At 33.0% G+C, this 21,328-nt stretch overlaps 1 protein-coding gene across 1 annotated transcript; it reads right to left on the reverse strand.

The window, feature by feature from the left end:
- Window positions 1–3,813: 3,813 nt before the first annotated feature.
- Window positions 3,814–19,097, reverse strand: LOC143917238 (uncharacterized). The gene is made up of 8 exons (XM_077438723.1): window positions 18,990–19,097; window positions 17,272–17,376; window positions 17,069–17,189; window positions 9,297–9,594; window positions 8,517–8,698; window positions 6,545–6,637; window positions 6,350–6,440; window positions 3,814–5,793 (listed from the first exon to the last, which is right to left on the reverse strand). Exons 1-8 carry the CDS (start codon window positions 19,095–19,097, stop codon window positions 5,574–5,576), a joined length of 1,218 nt encoding a protein of 405 aa, XP_077294849.1. The 3' UTR covers window positions 3,814–5,573.
- Between the last annotated feature and the right edge of the window lie 2,231 nt (window positions 19,098–21,328).

Raw genomic sequence — 21,328 nt, forward strand, 5'->3', positions numbered from 1 at the left:
GCCGCTGACCTGAGACCGTCATAGTGTTGTGTGACATTTTATAGAGTGAAACTTACCACGGATTCACTCATCACCACTCTTATCTCAGCGCTCCTTGTCCAGGACCACCATGTCGCCATGGCAGTTGACTACAAGAGTCGTTCCCCTATCTGCAACTTGGGGACCTGAGCGGTTGCATGGAGCTCTGCTCTGAGCTTAATAATTACTCTGTGCGGACGGACGTGTGTTTCCATTTATGATATATTTACATATATTGACAGTTTATTCACAATCATAATATTTATTAAATTAGTACCAAACATTAACGTTAACGTTGAGTACAAGTATCCAATATCAAATATTAAATTATCAAAACTAAATATTAAATAATCAATTATGAAATAATTCAACACTCAACATTAAATAATAATTATGAAATAATTCAACATTAAATATCAAACCATTCACTCAATATTAAATATGAAATAATTCAACGTTAAATATTATCAATACTATCATTAATAAATCAATCGACGTTAATAGTAAATTATTATCAAAAGAAATGTGATCGAAATTATGTGGGTAATTATGTAAATATGAAAATATTATAAATTTAAATTTCATTTAAAAAATATTGTAATAATAAATAAATAAATTTGAATTGTACTTAGACCAACGGATATCTGTTATCGGTTAACTAAATGCATGCACTTACTTCCAAAGATTATATCTGGACTCTAAGTGCATTTAGGCTAAACAATGACCGTTATTAGTTAGTTCTCAGAATCGGTATGGGAAGACCCAGTGTCTTGGAAATACATATCCGAATACGTGACTATACAACAGGTAAACAGATTAGGCGTCCTGAGAGATCTACCCTTTATAAGGCGGTACGTAGGCGATATCATGTCATTCTGGACTGAGCGGTGACAGTGCGTGTAACTCCTGAATCATCAATAAATGCTGTGAAACGATTGTTGGCCTTTTACTTGGATCCTCCACCCACCCCTACGCAACAATATTTATTTATTTAATTTATTATTTTAACAAAAAAAAAATAATAACAAAAAATGACCAGTATGACCTGACAGGTTGCCCCAAAGCGTCACACAAGTCTTTCAAAAAAAAGAAAGAAAAAAAAAAATCAAAATTCCAATCGTTCATCTCATTCAAATAGTCTCATATTGAATCTCAAGAAACTAACCAGCTCATCAACATGACAATTGAACAGGTCCAAAGCTCATCAATCAAATTAAGGAACCAGATAGCCTTTACAAGAGACAAGTTATTGAAAACAGGCGTTTTCGCAGGAATAGGTTATTAGAATATATGTACACATACCGCGTAACGAGATCTGATTCACTTGAAAATCCACAGTGCGACTGGAAAACAGTGGATCATGTTCCATCTTGAATAGAACAGGTCTCATAAAAAGAAAATTTCAATATATGTGAACGATAGCTGCAGATGCTGTATATATGCGTGTGTATGTGTGGATGACCAGTGGCTGTGTATGTGTGCCGTCGTCTCGTTCAGCTCGCTCTGGAGCACGTGCTGGAACAGGGCGGCGTGGGGAATTAGACACGTCAGGTTGGTTATATCCTCGTTTATTAAGGAGTAGTTGGCGAGCCGGGGAGTTTCTCGGCGCCTCTCGCCTGTGCCCCTTTATGGCGGGGGCTGTAGATTGAATACGCTGGCTGGTCAGGCACGGTAGACCAGCCACGCCAAGACCTTCTCTTCAAGATAATTAAAAAAAATAACAGATAACACTGAGCAACAAAAAAAATTAACAGAGCGGAGACTGACCGATCTTTACTAAGTTTGGCCCACTGAATTCGAATATGATAATGATTTTTGTTGGTTGGTGATCGTTTACGAGATATGAGCGAGCGTTTAAAAAAATGCGCGATTTCTCAACTCAACTCAACTCAAAATCTAATATTGTTGTGCTCAAAGTGAGTATTGGAATCAATAGTCAGATGTTATTTCTATCGATTGTGATTTTTCATTGTTTTAAAAAACTTATAATTAATTGTCTAGCGAATTTTAAAAGTCAAAAATATATATTTTTTTACGAATTTTTTCTCCGTGCTATTTTGCGTTTATTTGCCCACTTTTTTATTTCACCACGTTTATAGGGATTGGTTTTCTATCTCAATGTTTTTTTTTATCTAAACTTACTAATTCGAGCGGCTTTTGCGTAAGAAAGACTTTCGTTCAGTTCCCGTATGCGTATAACAGAAGCGTTGGAGCAAACGAGATGGCAAGTCCGTCGCTTTCGCGCTTGTGGTCGAACTGTCGTTTGCCGTTTACCATGCCCCCTTTTTTTAGATCTTTCGACTTAAGATCTTTCGATTTTAGATCTTTGCCTTCCGATATTTGCTTTTCACTTTCGGTCCCGATCCCGGTAGACCCATTGTTTTAACTCCACTTTTAACCTTTGCGTCTACAACTACAATTTATTGACTTTTCCCCTAGCATACTTATTACTTAACCCCTGGAATTCACACAAATGTAAAAACTTAAGTTTTATTACTTCTTCCCCCAGATTGTTATTAAAATACTTTGTTTCAAAATTAAACTCTAGTTATTTTCAGATTTAGACATGTATCCATGCTTTGTGATTGATTGATTTCCAACCAGCACATTGAATAAATACCTTTGTCAACCCTTCATTTATTCACTTGGGGTAGCACTTCGAGACTAGTAACTTGAAATACAAACTTGTACATTAATCTCGTTTATACTCACTGCTATTTAAAGAATATAATCATTTGACAAAATCTGTGACTATAACATTCTTATGCCATCTCCTACTCGTCCCCGTAACAATATACCTATACGATAACAATATACAATATACGAAGGCCGAGGTGGAACATTTTTTAAAAACAGAAAATTAAATAGTGGAAGTAAAATGATGGCCGTCAAAAAATATAGAGTATTATCATTTCGACGAGAGAAACAATTATTCGTACACATTTATCCCATTCTAATTATTTATATTTTTAATCTAAATAATTAGACACGTGCACCTTTTTACTTTATCTATGTACATACATACGTAGTAACAATAGATGAAGTTTTGTGATCATGCGAAAATTCGAACTCGAGATTTTGACTGATTCGAACTCAGAATCGATTACTGGTCACGTTTTCATGATCGAGAAAAATGCAAGGCGATGCGGGGTATATCCTCAATATATCCAATATTTAATCGCCATAGTTCTTTATCAACTCAAAATAAAATAAAATTATATCGCGCGCTCATATTACCATTATTAACCTATGCTTCACCTGCATGGAATAACGCCTCGAATACTAATCTTTCCAAGCTCCAAGTAATACAAAATAAATCCCTAAAAATAATTTATAATACACCCATATATACTAACTTGAAAAAACTGCATGCCATATATAATATTCCGTTTGTTACAGACATTACTAACAAACTAACCAGTAGATTCTTTGACAGAATCACTAATAACTAGAGGTAGGATTGTTCATCATTTCTTTTACTTTTTAAAATTATTTCTGTAAGAAATTTTAAAACATCTGTACATATACATATGTACCTACATATTAGGGGTTCCAAAAAACCGCCCGAAAAAAAAACCGGTTTTCGGTTTTTTTACAAAAAAAAAACGGCCAACCGGCTTTCACCGGTTTCAGAAAATATTTTTTTTTATGTTTTAAATTTAAAATAACCAGAAATTGCTTTAAATATTCATGAAAAAAATATGTATTGTATTTGAGAATACACAAACATTTTGTTAATATTCCTATCGTAAATATGGAAAAAAACATTGAAATTTTTGAAATAAAATACAATATAATAGACAAAAACAAATTTATTGATTTAAAAAATACAAATGGATACATCACAAAAATTTGGAAGAAGTAAATTCAAATTATTATAATACAAAAACAAGGAAAAATAACAATTAAACGTTATTACAGCTAAAAATTAAATACAGAGTTCGAGAAATTATAGAGATATTAAATTTCATTTATTTTAAAAAAAAATGATATTTTAAAAAAACTAATGCATCAAGTGTATCATGTTTCATCGAACTTCGAATTTTCGTACAAAAATTATTGGCAATGCTAAAAACACGTTCGCTCGCGGTTGACGTTGGATTAATAGTTAACAATGCGTTATATAATTTTTCGAGTTTTTCAGTACGCTGTTTGCTATACTCTAATAATTTAAAATCTTTTTGCAATTGGAACGGTTCCTCAGAAACGTCTTCTGGCACAGTCATGATTGATGATATGCTTTTATTTAATTCCGTTATCAAAGGATCGATTGAGGCTATTGCCTGATCATTGTCAGATCCATATGATTCTGTCGTTTCAACTAAAATTATATCGTCATCATCATTATCATTATTATTTAAAAAAAAGTATTTTCATTAAATTGTTCGCATGAAAAATTGCAGCAGATTTCGAAACAAATATTTGAGTTGAATTAACTACAGTTTTGGGAACTACTGATGTGTGTAAATATTGTAATAAAACTAATAAAGTAACTAAAGTTTTGTTTCGTCGTTCTAATATTCTACAAGTTAAAGCCTTTTTAATTTCACAAATTTTCATATTTTTTTAATTGCTCAAATATAAAATTAATTACTCCTTCTGCCTGCAAAATAGTAATATCGTTCTTACTTAATTCTAATACACCAACGTAATGAATTATGAAATATTTCCATCTTACTAGAAAGCTATTTTTACGCATCTGTTTTAGCTTAAAAATCCGAAAGCTGTCGAACCGTATCGGTAGTATCACAAACGTAATAAAAAGTAGGTATATGGGCCTCAAAATTGAAAGGGCTTCCAATTCCTTAGAACAAAAATCAATTATATTCCGGAAACTCTCACGCATTTTGCGAAAAAGAATTCGAGTTTTATGACTACTTTTTTTTCAAGTACAGGGATAATTGTTCTCTTTTCTGGTTATAAATTTGTCTTTCAATAGTGAATATCTCAAAGCTAGCGCTAAGTGCTTTTTACCTTTTTTTTTTGTTCAAAGAAATATACGCCTATAAGTAGAGGTTGTTGTAAATCCTTTGTAAAAAAGGTTCGGCAAACCTTTAACAATACATTTACAACATTTGAACAATACGCGGCACGCTCTGGGTCCGGGCTTTACCTATAAGAGATTTTGGATATATGTACACATTTATTTTGATGTCATAGAAATTTGAAATCCATAATTGTTAGTTTTGAAGAAAAAAACATTAATTAATGAAAACCTTAAAAAGCCGGTTGATCGAGCAAAAAAAGCCGGTTTTCGGTTTTTTGAAAAATGGGGAAAAAGCCGGCTTTTCGGTTTCGGTTTAAGCCGGTTTGGAAGCCCTACCTACATATGTATCGAAGTGCATTAATAGAGTCTAATCTGGACGACCAAAAAGCAGTGCACAATCTGTTTAAAGTAACTGATGATGAATTTTCCTTAAAAACTTCCCACCTGTTAATGTTGACAGCTAAAAATTTATAAATTTTTACGTTTTTACGCCTCATATAATTTTATTTTATTGTTTTAACACGTTGTTTTAACAAAAATATATACAAGAATAAGAGAGTATTGTCAGCTATATGTAAAAACGATAAAACAAGATTATTGTAAAGAAATTACAGAACAAATTAAAAAATCTGCAAAAACTGCGCCCCCCCGCATTGTCGGGGGGGTTCAACCACATCGGCATATTGATCGTGGAGTCCATGTTAAACACAGAGCAGATATACTGCCCGAAATCTTGAGATTTCATATGTCGTATCTCCAAGTAAGACCCGATTATCTTATCATCTTCCCTGAAAATAAAAAATAATAGAAAAAATATAATACAAATACATATGTATGTACATACATGCTTTAGGCCAAAATATTCACTTGTATGTCTAAGCAACTAAATACTCAAAAAAGTCAGTTTATATTATCCAGCACTGCACGCCAATAGCTCGGCACAACACCGCACGGAAAAGACTAGTTCTATTCATGCTATACAGCACCGCCTGTTTTCAGCACCGTCATACTTTTTTGGGAAAGGCAAAATTGGCATTATAGAGCGCAACGATGCGGCGCAATATTGATTTCGTCGAATATTTTCACAATATGACGATTTCGAAACTATTCATATGCGCTTGGCAACACTTTGCTTGATATGTTTCAATGATTATATTGCTGTATAATATGAATAGATCGTGTCGGTTGCTGCTGTTTCGGTACGCACATACATATTACGGAACATATGAATTTGTCTATATGTACTAATGTACTAATAATATTTTTCATATTTGGAGTAGCCGGCTTGACCTGCTGATATAATATAAACGAACCTTTGTCTACCTTTGTATACACTTCACATACCCAGAAATTTTAGTTTTTTGCTGATTACGGAGGTTTGTACCCTCCGGATAAACTTTTTTCCAGGAAACACCATGTTGGTAGGTCTTTGGACCTGAAATTGAAAATTGACAAAATAAAAATAAACATAATATGTATGTCTTTTAAAACCATTCAAAATACATAAACACAAATAGTATACAAAAAATCGTATATTACCAATATCCGCTTCACAGTAAAGTGTTACGCTTTGTCCCAGCATTACCTGTTGGTCTTTGGGTTTGATCGTCACTCTCGGAGCCGGAGGTGGTTCTATTACAAAAGAACAAATATCAGAATAGTTTAACATTTATAGTCAGAATAAGTTTTAAAAAAAGGATCTAAACCATATGATGAAAACATACAGTTTTGCACATGTTGATAATGAATTAAATAGAAATAGTGTTTTATACTGAAAATTGGAATTCCACCACTTTCAAATATAACGACTCATATGTTTGACAGTGATTCCTATATTTGAAAAAATGTAGGAGAAACTTGTTGAAAAAAAGTTCCTGCCATGCGAAATGCTTTTTCACCACAGCAGGCCAAGAATGCGCACGTGCCATTCGATTCAGTGTGTTTACAAGCTTTTATGATGAAAACACAGAGAAAACGCGACATGCGTATTTTTAGATAGTCTTGCACATGCAAAAAAGACTTCTAGATCAAATCTATACCGTCGCGTCTCTTCGTAAACCTCATCCCCTGGATTGATTTCAGTGATATTTTTTCCTTGTATTGACATAGATTTGTTAGTGATTCCCATATTTGAAGAAATGTAGAAGCTATTTGTAGAAATAATAAGATCTTACGAATTAACAAATACATGAAGACACGCCTATCACATTTGGAGTAAGGGTTCCAAAAAACCACCCGAAAAAAAAAAGCCGGGTTTCGGTTTTTTGACAAATAAGAAGCCGGTTGGCCGGCTTTCACCGGTTTTAGAAAATTAAGATTTTAAATTTTTTATATCGAAAAAAAAATTGTAAATATATACATATATTTTATTATTTTTTGCAAAAAATAGAAAATAAATTAAATTGAGTTATTATGAACTTCCATAAGATCATTATTATATATTATTATTACAAATAATACAATTTGTATTATATATCACAGCCGTAAAATGGCAGATCCTAAATACCCAAAAATAATTGAATGATTTAAATAAGCTACTCTCAAGACTACATATATTATTATAAAAATAATGTTACCTCGCAGAATAATTATAATTGTGGAATCGTGAATATATAAGAGCACTGCTGAGATTCGCTCTGAGGTGCGCTGAACGTTGAAATATTTCCACCTTTCAAAGTTTTTTTTACGCATCTGTTTTAGCTTAAAAATCCAAAAGCTTGACAAACCATTGAAATTTTCGGAAACGAATTCATTAGAAACGGCATATCACAAACATTTTAAAACCATAATAAAAAGTAGGTATACGGCTTCAAAATTTTTAAAGGGCTTCCAATTACTTCGAAGAAAAATCAATTATATTCCGGAAATTCCCATGAATTTTGCCATAAAGCATTCGAGTTTACGAATAATTTTTACTTTATCTTATCTTTGTACGTAGTAACAATAGGTAAAGTTTTTTTTTGTCAAGTACAAGGTTTTGCGATAATAATGTTTTCTATACTTTTATACCTGAACTTGTGTAGGTTATTGAAACTACTGTCAATAATAATTGGTTTATGACCTGGTCTTCGTACATTACAAAATCTCAAAGAAACCGCTAAGTGCTGTACCTTTTTACTTTATCTATGTTTTTGTTGTTCAAAGAAATATACGCCTATTATCTAAGAGAGTTTAGATATACACATTTATTTTGATTTTTCATAGAAATTCGAAATTAATAATTGTTATTTTTGAGAAAAAACACATTAATTTTAAGAAAACCTTAAAAAGCCGGTTGATCGAGCCAAAAAAGCCGGTTTTCGGTTTTTTAAGAAATGGTGAAAAAACCGGCTTTTCAGTGCATCCCGTGCCGTAGTTTTAGGTGTGCTTGGAGTCTACCTAAGCATCTTGTGCCGTACTTTTAGTAATTGTACTCTTACCATAGGTTGCTTACTATTACCAAACTGTTTATCACGTGTGGGTCGGTTCCTTTTTGCAAAACTTTTGAGTTTGTAGGTTTATGAGTGCTTACCAATAATTATGACCCTGATGATGTGCGAATTCATGTGCGTGGCATTCTTGACGATGCAGATATAATTTCCGCTGTCTGTAGCCACGGCACGTTGGGTGTTTATTGTCTGATTGGCAGCCTCGGGGTACAGAATGAACGAGGACACATCACCATTCCAAGGATAAACTCGCGAATCCTTGTACCTGAAATCAAAATAAAATATGTTAAAACACTCGATTATAGAAATAATGATATGAAACTTAATAATGAAATTACAAAATAAAATAAAAGAATGGTGTAAATTTTCATCCATATGGGAATAACAAGTATCGACACACACGCACGCACACACACACACACACACTTATTTTTATTTATAGTTTTGGACCATTGTGGCATTACAGGAAGAACCTAATGCGCCACAATGCCCTACATTTGATACAGAAGAAAAACAAAGATAAAATAAGTAAAATACAAAGATAATATAAGTAAAATATAAAATAAAAAGAAAAAAGCAAAAGCAGAAAAACAAAAGTAACATAAGAAAAATAATACATAAGAAAAAAAATGTATAAAGGTGTAAAAATCAAAAATAAAATCCACAAATCACATTCTTAGTTTCATATTCAACAAAAGAAAAATAGTACATAAAAATGTACATAAGAAAAAAGAAAAAGTAAAATAAAATAAAACAAAATATAAATAAAATAAAATCACAGCGAGGCCCAAATGGAAGAGAGTAGATTAAGATTCCACTCATACATCACATTCAAATTAAGAAAGTAATGATGAGCGACTCACCATTCAATAAGCCTGTAAGCTTTCGCACAACAATTCAACCTCTTAGCCCGGTTGACGACCGCGTACTCAGTCGAGTTGACCTCTTTGGTGAACTGCCAGGTGTTGGTCGAGCAGTAATCTTCCACATGTAGACCGAAAGCACTTTTAACGACTAAGAACGCGAAAACTATTAACGACAACTTGTCGAAATCCATTTGGTCTTTCTGCACAATATGTGAAGAAAGCAAAGGATTATTCGACAGTTTCGTTCCACAATACCACTGACGAAAACTAATCGTCGAAAGCGGTCGAGATGAATCTGAAGAAAAAAAAACAATAAAACGTTACGATTAAATTAAAAAAAACTCGTAGCACTACGAAATTGCGTGTTACAAAAAACATCGAAAAGAAAAAGGTCCATTTATATTGTAAATCCCAAACAAGACCAAGGGCGCGAACACAAAGCTCGGGATGCGGGTTGTTGTACGTGGGATACATTTTTTAGATAGTTTTAAATATACAGAAAAAAACATGTTATGCTGCGTACGGACCAAACCAACGACGATTTTGGGCCAACGTTTTTAACCAGCAGGATAAAACCAGTAGCGTACAAAATATCGAAATAAAAATTAAATTTAAAAATTGAAATTAAACATTATAATTAAAACTATTATTATTATATTAAAATTAAATTCAAATATCAAAATAAAATTTATTTATTTAATAGTTTTGGACCATTGTGGCATTACAGGAAGAACCTAATGCGCCACAATGGCCTACATTTGAAAAAGATATAAAAACAAGTAAACTGTAAATAAAGGAAAAAAGCAAAAGCAGAAAACATGGTAAAATAAAATAATAAAAAAAAGTAACAAAAGGAAAATAATACATCATTCAGAGAGAAAAAAAAAATAACAAAAGTGTAAAAAATAAAATCCATAAATCCCATTCTTTGTTTACACTGAACAAAATTAAAATAGTATATAAAAATGTACAAAGGAGAAAGAAAAAGTAAAATAAAATAAAACAAAATATGAATAAAAAATAAAATCACGGCGAGGCCCAAATGGAAGAGAGTAGATTAAGATTCCACTCATTCATCACATTCAAATTAAGAAAGTAATGATGAGCGCAGGTTACCAGATAAATATGTTAAGATAATATCCGATAATCTACGCTCCCCAAGGTGGAAAATATCACATTCAGGGACAGCAGCAACGATTTCATTGAGAAGTCGAATAGCTCTTGGAATAGGAGCCATTCGAAAAAGAACTGTGCGAGCAGCAGGTACAACCATCAAATGATGATGTCTACCACGCACATAACTATTAGGGACATAAAGTCCCAACTGTTCCAGCAACAACGGGCATGACGTATTACCACGCAATAGCTGGAGAACGAAACGAATTAACGAGAAGTTTCTCCGAAGTTCAAGGGAATTATACCCAAGCATGCCCAAAAGGAAAGGAGTAGGATAGAGATATGGGTAGTACCCATACTCTTTCTTATAAAGAAAACGAAGAAATGCTTTTTGCACTTTTTCTATAATAAGAGAGTAGTTTGCTTCATGCGGATTCCACACAATTGCATTATACTCTAGCTTACTTCTAACAAGCGAGTTGAAAAGCAAGCGAGAAGACAAGGGGTTGGAGATTAATCTACTATATCTCAAGACAAATCCAAGTCGACGAAAGGAAACGTCAGCGATTGTCTTGATGTGGTTGTGAAAGGTGAATTGAGGATCAAAAGTGATACCCAAGTCGACCATTGATTCCACGCGCTTCAACAATACGGATCCAATGGAATATCCGTGACAATAGAGCGAATTCGCACGTCCATAACTCATAATGGCACATTTACTAGTATTCAGTTCAAGCCCTAAACTGGAACTGAACTCTAAAACAGTGTTAATATCAGCTTGAAGGAGAGAGGCTTGCCTCTCATCCTTAACAGTAAAGAATAGTTTAACGTCGTCTGCAAACAAGAGACATGAAGCATTGCGTAGTACTTTAGGGAGGTTATTAATGACTATTGTAAATAGTAAAGGGCCTAAGGTGGACCCCTGAGTTACACCAGATCGCGTAAAAAATGAAGGAGATTCATAAATACCATATCTAACAAATTGCTTCCTATCACTAAAATAAGAAGCAAAGAGTTTAAGAAGACGTGGAGAAAAGCCCACTTCAGCTAATCTGATCATAAGAGCGTCATTGTTGACAAGATCAAATGCTTTTCGAAAGTCAAAGTAGGCTACATCAACTTGTTGATATGAATAATGGTATAATATGAAAAGCAGGCAAGATTAGTGGTAGTGGAACGACATGGTGAAAAACCATGCTGCTCATCACACAACAATCTTTTGAACTGCAAAAGAATCAAACGGTGAAGGATATTATCGAAAATTTTGGGAATAGCCGAGATGATAGCAATAGGTCTGTAATTCTCAAACTCATTTTTAGAGCCACTTTTATGGATGGGAATGACTCTAGATAATTTCCATTTTTCAGGATAATTACCAGAACCCAGAATAAGGTTAAAAATAAACTGAAGAGGCTCTAAGAGCGAATTACAGCATGATAATTACAGCATGATAATTATAATCAATATATTAAAATTAAAATAAAATATTGAAAGTCAAAACAGAACATGCCCAATTTAAATAAATTTTCGAAATTGACCTAAAATTAGATCATCAACAATCACATACAGGTAATCCTTGACTTTTGTTTGTCGAAGATGTTTTGACTTACGAAGATACGCACTAAGATCGAAAAAAAATCAAAGAATTATTATTTTTACTACCCCGTAATGCACAGTTACTGAGAATATATCATGTATTAGTATGGGTGATTGAGCGAGCGTCGCAATTCGGTGCGTTGTCGGTACATCAATCGAAATTTTTTTAGTCTTCAATTGTTTCTCTCGTCGAAATAAATCAATTAATTAAATCATTTCAGAGGTAAAATTTATCGGATAATGTCTTCAATTGTTTCTCTCGTCGAAATAAATCAAATAATTAAATCCATCTCAGAGGTAAAATTTATCGGATAATGTGTGATTATTCATTTTATTTCGATGAAAGAAAAAAAAACCCTTTGACAAATCACCGACAGTTTTTTTGTTAAATGTTTCATCGACGGCCGAAACACAGTAGTCTATCGTGACGACTTATAAGAAATAATAACAAGGTTTTTTTCGCTTGTAATCAGAAAAATTATAATATTTCTCTGGTTGTAATGCGTATCGTCGTAATTCAAAACATTGTTGTAATTCAAAACATCAATGATGATCTAATTTTAGCTCAATCCCGCTCTTTAGTTTAATTTTGATATTTAATTTAAATTTTTTAATTTAATTTTTATTTCGATATTTTGTATGCTACTGGTTTTAAAAGTTGGCCCAAAATCGTCGTTGGTTTGGCCCGTACGCAGCATTAGACGGCGGTCATACACGCGGTAACGTGTGGTATATATGTTACACCGAATCCGTGAAATTGCCTATTACACGCATTCGGCAAGAGAATTGCCGATTGCGTGAAAAATGCAAGCACGTTGTCCAGTTCGCGGATTCGGAAAATTCTTTGCCGAATGCGTGTATCCGGCACGAATTTGTCTGCTCAAAGCGTGGAGTCAGCAGATAGACAGCAGCGCTCCGGTGTTGTTTTTTAGAACTGAACAGCGTGGACAAGTGTCAAAGTGACAGCTGAATAAGGATGTTTAATTTACGTATTATTATGCATAATATGACTACATACATATGTTTCGATCATCCCATATGACTTATACATAAATTAATGTTATTTTTAAACATTTTGATCAATATTTTAACAGTCGGAATTTTATACCTTGTGAAGAAATCAGTATTATATTATAAATATTTAATTTCATGACACAACTTTTCCCACCGTCACAGATAGAATTTGCTCAAATTTATATTTGGCGTATTTCACAGGAGTTGTTACAGTGTAAAGAATTAATGATAAAAAGTAAAGGTCACTAGAAATTATGTACTATCAATTATAATTGAAATGCATATAGCTTGTGGATATAAAGGGGAAAAGAAAACCTAAAACAAAATTTCAGAACACTGCAATTGTACTGATTGTTATCGTGAAAATGATTATTGAACAGTGTGAGAGGTCCACGGAGAAAGAATGGCATGTGGCCTTTTACAGTATCAGTTCTTAACTAAAGAGGACAAAGACTTGGTGGATTTCCAAAGTTTATCTATTTCTAATTCATTAACCAAATTTAGTTTTTTGAGGCCAATTCAAAAAGAGCGATAGAAGTGGCAAACGAGCTATTTAACATTAAAATTAACTTAAAAGCCCTACAAATTTGACTACATACATTTAAAACATGTAGTTGATAATTACAAAAAAATACAATGGAACTGACCGTGTATTCATACACAGTTCCAATGTAGTTCATTTGTAGTTTGATCAATATTTTAACAGGCGGAATTTTATACCTTGTGAAGAATAAGTATTATATTATAAATATTTAATTTCATTGCACATGTCCCAGGACATATGTAGCTCCAGGCCACACCGACCAGACCAAATGTATGAAATGTTTAGGTCGAATTGGTGTATATCACCGTCAAGCAAGTATAAACAATACTATAGAATTTCAACGAGACCGAGTACATATATACCACACGTTACCGCGTATCTAACATGTTTTTTGTGTACGTTTAAAATATCTAAAAAAAATATCCTACGTACATCATCATCCTAAATGTATACGTATCCTAAATGTACTACGGGGCACTTCACCGGTGCATCATAACCTGTCTGAACTAGGGATCCCAATCAAATATTCGAATATTCGAGTATTCGAATTATTCATCTGATTTTTCAACCATTCGTTATTCGAATATTTCATCAAATATTTGAATATTATTCGTGTATATATTTTTTTATAAAATAAATACATAAAATCAACATGAAAAGAGTGATGAAGAAGAAGCCGACGATTATGAAGAAAATTAAATATTTAATAGGGATAATTGTGATGAAAATGAAGATAATGAGGAAGATGAAATGACTACATGTGGAGAAACGGATTTTTATTCATTAAATACAGAAAATTTTTGAAGAAAATCACTTTGCAATCGATAATAATCTCTACGAAATTATAGAAAACATCAGAAAAATAATACAAATATTTAATAAGTCACCGGCGAGAAGAGTTTTTACAAGAAATCATAATGAAAAAAAGAAAATAAAAAATTTAAATTATTATTGGATGTAAAAACGAGGTGGAATTCAATGGCAACTATGATAAGACGATTTATTCAAGTTTACGAAAGGTAAACATAGCATTAAAAGGATATAATTTCAATTCTGTTTTCAACTGTTTCGAAATTGATATTTTTAAAATTTTGATTATGTTCTTACTCCCGTTGAAACCGCAATCAAAGAATTAAGCAAAATAGTTCTTCTTTAATAACAGCAGGAGTTTATAATTTTTTTATTTAAGAAGTTAGAAGAAATAGGGTCTCAAACAATCAAAAAGTTTTCACACATTTTAGAAAACAGAATGAATGAAATACGTAATAAGACGGTAATACTAATTTACCTAAATACAGGAATTATTCCAAACTCACAATAAAGCCGACATCAACAGCGTGTGAATGAGTATTTTCGACTGCAGGGTGGATGAAAACAAAAATTAGAAATAGACTCGACAATGAAACATTCAACGCATTATTATTTCTAAAATATTATTTTCTGAAATTAAATTAAGATAAAATTATTTTTTTTAAACTGATTCAAAATGTTTTGTTTTCAAAGAAATTGAGCCATTCCTTTTTGAATAGAGGTCGCATTACTATCTTTTCTCTCAATTAAAAATGTTCTTATTTCAGGCAATAACTCTCGAAGTCTAACAAAAACATATCCATTGCTCAACCGCCTTATCTTAACTTCTTCCAAAAGAGTTAAAAATATTCTTCAAAAAAAACTTTATATCTTATAGAATTGATTTTATTGTTTATATTTTATTTTAAAATTTGGAAATCATTATTATTTTTGCAAATTCACAATCGTATTTGAGATCCACCATATTTTGCTTCGCGATTTAACGGTTGGGAGCCCTTGGTAAATTCAGTGTCAGTTTTAGGGGGGGCTGAATTTAAAATTAGAGCGCCGAAGACACTACAAAATTTTATATTAGAGCGCTAAAGGCGCCTCTACGTTAGGGCTGCCATAATTGTCGGAGCACCGACGGGGACAACCCCCTTAAAAAAAACAAAAACAAAAAAAAATATTTTTATCGATATTCATAGCTGTATTATAAAAAAAATATACAACACTTCAACACAAGTAATTGGAACTAAACAAAAATTGAATTGAAAGAAAAATTTAAAGATTGATAATAGGTTTTTTTGTGGAAGCGTCTGTACCAAATCTAAAATAAATAAATATAGATAATTGGACGATTCAAATAAATTTAATTAAATGAAACCTTACATTAATATTTTATTTCATATTCTTCTATCGCCTTCACTCTTCTCTGATTTCCGTGACTTCATTATCATCGCTCTTCTTTGCCCAATCATATTTTTCCGATGTTTTCGTTTTTTGAAGTAACTCTTTTTCCCCTTTTATATCATTATAGAATTCAATGCATGACATTTTATAATTTAAAGTACATTGAATTATGCTTTTTACTGTGTCAATAGAAAGCGAATTGCGCTCATCTGTCCATTGATTTTTAATTAATGACAACACACGTTCAACATGTGCATTGTGCGGTGGGATGGCGAACAAGTATTGGCACATTTTCAGTAGATTAGCTTTTCTTTCTGTCTCTTCAGTTTTTTTGAAATAGTATAACCATTTATCATGCACATCTTTCGTTTTCCATTCTTCTGTTTTTTTATTTTCGATAAATGACTTCATATACTTTACTTCCTCATAGATTGAATCCGTGAACAATATTCCCATTTCACTTAAATAAGCAATAGTTTTTTCAACATGTTCCCATTCGGGTACTTCATGGAGAAGCATCCATGAAAAAACATCATATTTCGCCAGTGGAACTGACCACTTTGCCAAATAATTAATTCTAAAGTTGTAAAAATTCTCTACATCTTTTTCAAATACTGCTACTTGTGTCGTCGTAATGTCCATGTGTTTTTTCAGTTTATTGTATGCCTGGGTTGCTTGAATACCTAGATATTTACTATTATTTTTACTATGTATTGAAAAACGTACATCAAAATATCAGTCCTCTTCGATCAGAAACAAACAGAACAAACGGATATTATCAGCAGACAGTAAACGAACTGCGCGCGCTTCGTACTTGTAAGTGCGAATTTGAATGCTTAACATTTGTGTCAATGAAAGAAAGATTCGAGCAGTTGAACGAATGTTCTACCGGAAAGAAACGAACTTCGTAAATATTGTGCCGATCTTCAAATTAAGCTCACCACGAATTCAAAATCTGATATCATTAGTAATGAACTTATTAGTTAAAAAGCCTATCTTTCCAATAAAAGGTAAAACTAATCCACTCATTGTATTAAATTTCATAAAACAACATTTACAAGAATTATATCCGAACATTTGGGTAGGGCACTGGGTAAATTGTATTATGTTATTATATTAATATAATTATTTATTATTAAAGGTGCCATTCTTCATATTTTTCAAAATTCAAAAATTGTTCAACCACGTGTTCAACGGTCACAAATGCTCCGGCGTCAATCAAACTCCAACAATAGAAATCACGTGATAAAAACCACCACCAGCATCCCTCTGCTTAAAATATAACTATAATATTTACCGGTTGTCGTTCGGGACGAGTCGCGAAGCTTCACTACGAAAGTTGACCTGCGAATGCGAATGTTGTGCACACAACACAGCACAACCACCGCCCGGCTCGCCAGACGCTTGTCTGGCGAGGCCTTTGTTTGGAATGCCGTTTAGGCATAGACGGAATGCCGTATAGACGAGATATCATTAGTAGTAATAGTGGTTTATGTTAACATATGTGTCTTGAATGTATCGAGAAATGTTTGAGTAGATGCACGTAATTTGTTGTGCGGATTTAAGAAGGGTTTTGATTTTTTGTGAGACCCACAATTTGTCACACTGATTTAAGGGTCGTGGGAATAGAATACAGATAACATAAAACGAATAAAGACTTATGTAGACGTAACAGTTCACTGTGCAGCTCATAATTTAAATCTCGTCATTAAAGATACCGTATCTGATGTGCCAAAAGCTTCTTATTTTTTTTTTTGATGTGGTTGAACAAATTTATAAATTTTTCGCTGTCGGCAATAACAGGTGGGAAGTTTTTAAGGAAAATTCACCATCAGTTAACCAGAATTATAATATCCTTCATGCTATAAGAAATATAGATAAAGGATGGACCCTTTAACGGCTTAAGAAGTTACTTCAGCATGTAGGTACGGAATATGGAAAAAACTCACCAATCGATTTGAACCCGCTTCTCTTTCCATATACGAAAAAGAAAAAAATGTCGAGGATATTAAGAACCTAACCGTACAATTTAGGAACGTCTACAATTTGACGTAGATAACGAAGACATCATTATTAGATCTTGAAACTCAAATGGTTGCAGAAGAGGATATTGATGAAAATGAATCAATCACATCTGCAGAACCGCTGAAAAAAATTGTATTGAAAGAAATGGCTGCTGCTTTTAATTTAATTAATCAAGGAATACAAAAGTTTGAAATGATGGACCCAGAGTGTGAAATGATGGACCCAGACAAAGATTTTCAAATATGAACCGCAGGATTCAAGAAAATCTCGCATGCTACCAAGAAATATATGGAGAAAAAAAACAGGACACTTTTCAAACAAAATTAGACACATTTTTCAAAAAAACTCTTACGACTGTATCTCAAACTGAAGATGAAGAAATGGATTATACTTATTTATTTATTTTATTTTTTATTTTACATATATACCAGGAAGGCCTTACAGGTAAATCCCAATGCGCCTTCCTGGCCAATTACAAATACAAATGCAGCATTTTTTTATTATAAGTCGTTGAATTGCGAGACACTGAAAAAACTCGCAAATTAACGAGACATCTATGAATTGTACATAAATTTTTATTGTACATCCATCAAATTTCAAATAGTGGTGACATAGTAGGTAGGAAGGATTTTTAGCCAATTTTTTTTTCCGGGAACCGTTTCAACAATGAAATCAGAGAAAATTGGCAAACTCTGATAGGAAACGATCAACCTGGAGTCACAAATCCAGGTCTGACCAACAGCATACTCTGAAAAATTCATTTTCATTCAGGGATAGAACCCGGCACCTTCTTGACGGTAAGCAGAAGCTTAACGTCCGATTATGTGATAAGTGATGAGGATTTATAATTTATAATTAATAAGTACGGATGATGTAGGTGTTTAATTTTTTTTAAATTTAAATATGAATTCATTTGAATTACTGTATTAATAAAAGTAAGTAAAATCACCGAAAAAAAAATATATATATATATTCCTCGACTTACGACCGAGGTTCAGGAACGTATCTCCGTCGTAAGTCGAGGAATACCTGTATTATGTATTTATAGTGTGTATAGTGTATGTCTTTACTAAGTTAGTGCATTGTGGTGATCTCGATTACGCGAAGCAATTACGGTAGCAACAGTTGATCGAAGTTGAACAGTTGATATTTAAATTACATGTATAAAATTATGTAAATTTCAATAATATAACATATAACAAGCAATTTGCCATCTTTACTAACACCCGCGACTGGGGGGCTTCTGTCCTTGGCAATCCAACAAAGGGTAGAATCCTTCCGGGCAGCCTCTTTAGAGTCATGCTTATTTCACAAATACAAGCAACTGTTACACTTTTGTGTGGTTTTGTAACAATAAATTATTATACATAGTTCAAATAAAATGTTGCAGTCCCTCGCCATTAGAATTGTTCCTCTGGACGATTAAATTGGAGAGGGGGAATAGTGGTGGAGGCGCAATACTCCTATGGGTTTTTTTCAAGACTGTTTGAAAAATTCAATTAACACACTTGAATGAATATCACAATGTTTGAGTATGTATTTGTGGTAGAAAAAGATTTAGATAAAAAGGCGCTATGATAATTTCTGACTGAATGCGGGCGTATAATAATAATACTCAAAAAGTATTATTATAGGCGCGCGCGGAGCCGGCGCAGTGTTTGTTCTCAGTAGCACGTACAAGCGCTCGACAATCGACATGACTCATGTCAGTAGTCACCGGAGCCTGAGGGGGCCGTGTATTGTTCAAAGGTTGTAAATGCATTGTTAAAGGTTTGCCGAACAATGGATAGCACTGTGACTATCCTACCTCACTCATGTCACATGTCGATTGTCGAGTGCCGATCTTTGTCCATACAAACGTATTAGACTTCTCCCTTCCTCAATTATGGCACTAGAGAAATTATTTTTTAATATGCTATGGATATCCACCATTGTGATGCATCTATCGTTTTATTTTTTTGATAAGTTATTTTTTATAGGAGCTAGGAGCCGCTAAACATCTATAAAATCGCCTCTTTTTTACACCCACGAAAAGAGTCCAGCGTGCTTATTTAACGGTCGATTTAAAAAAAAATACGCGCATAGTTGCACAGAAAATATCTTTCTCATACTGATGATGAAATTTTTTTAAAAATTGGTTATTTCCGATATTTGCGTTTTCGGGCGTTTCACTTTCGGTCCCGTGAGGTAGACCATTATTCATATACAGTGAGCGACAAAAACAAAGCTGATTTTGAGATGTAGCGATATTTTCAGTACAAAAGTTTATTAAACGATGATAAGGATCATAAGGATATTAAAACAGGACAAACTATGAATTTTTACTACGTGTTTATTGAAATAATGAAATCATTTGTGAAATGTATTTTGGTCGTGTTTCACTTGTTTTGAAGCGATTTTCAACCTGTAAAGAAGAATTCGGGCAGTTATAAAAAATAAATTTGGAGTAACAAATTATTAACGTAAATAATTATATATTTCTTTATGTTTATTAATAGAATAGATTATTTACAACATATAAAAACAAGTGAAACATCAAGAAAGAAAGAAATCTCAAAATCAGCTTTTTTTTGTCGCTCACTGTATTATTGCACCGCGCACGCACACACACACACACACATACATTACTCATTAAACGTGTGTTAAAACCGTCGCCGGTATGAATCGACCGTCTGTTATCGGTGAAAACATGGTCTGTGAAAGAGATGGCTGCATACGTAATGGCAGAGTAAACGAGATCATGGTGAACAGACGGGGTAAGAAAGAGATGGCCGTATACGTAATGCCTGGAGCGCATCATCGGTTTACGGAAAATCTGTGAACGAGTTGTCAGGTAACCGAATCTATGTAGTTATCTAGCCCTCTTAAATACACATACATATGTAAAAATAGCCAACGGTATCGTCCGAACCATACCCAAGGTAAAAATGAATGCTATGTATGTTGTTACCTTTGCAATTACACGAAGCTGTTGAATTAACAAACACAATGTCTCAGGGACGTCGTTACACATAAAGATTAAATCCATCTCATTCGTTGTTTTGTGTGCGTCTGCAAATAAAAATACGAGAAATAAAATCATTTGTGATTGAACCGATTCAGTAAAATATTAATTTAAAACCTTTCTTGAAAACAAAAAATAAATACGAACTTTCGGAAAAATAAACGTTACACATCTATTTTTGAGACAAAATAAAATAAAGGAGACCTTTCTAACGATTCGCTAACGATTTCTAAGAATTTTACCCAAGGCATACCACTTAAAAACCAAAACATACTTGTTTCGAAATAATAATTTTTTTTTCAAAGCACGTAGCAGCGATTATTTTATTAGTTACTGAGCTACCCAAAAGTAGAGGTTGTGATTTCTCGACTTTTTTTGATTCTCGAGATTCGAGAATCTCATTTTCTCGGAATATCTGAATCTCGAGATTTGAGAATCTTATTTTCTCGAAATATTTGAATCTCGAGAAATCGAGATTTTCTTTTTTGTTTCTCGAGATTCTCGAGAATTGTCGAGAAAGTATAATTT

The sequence above is a fragment of the Arctopsyche grandis genome, chromosome 9 (genome assembly GCF_051622035.1).
Source record: "Arctopsyche grandis isolate Sample6627 chromosome 9, ASM5162203v2, whole genome shotgun sequence".
Lineage (NCBI taxonomy): Eukaryota > Metazoa > Arthropoda > Insecta > Trichoptera > Hydropsychidae > Arctopsyche > Arctopsyche grandis.

Excerpts from the sequence above, each read along its gene's own strand:
- LOC143917238 (XM_077438723.1), bottom strand. The coding sequence starts at position 19,097 with ATGACTCTAAAGAGGCTGCCCGGAAGGATTCTACCCTTTGTTGGATTG. Across the intron at positions 6,638-8,516 it reads CATCAGGGTCATAATTATTG|AACCACCTCCGGCTCCGAGA; the intron begins GTAAGCACTCAT and ends CTTTTGTAATAG. Across the intron at positions 5,794-6,349 it reads CAAAAAACTAAAATTTCTGG|GGAAGATGATAAGATAATCG; the intron begins GTATGTGAAGTG and ends TTTTATTTTCAG.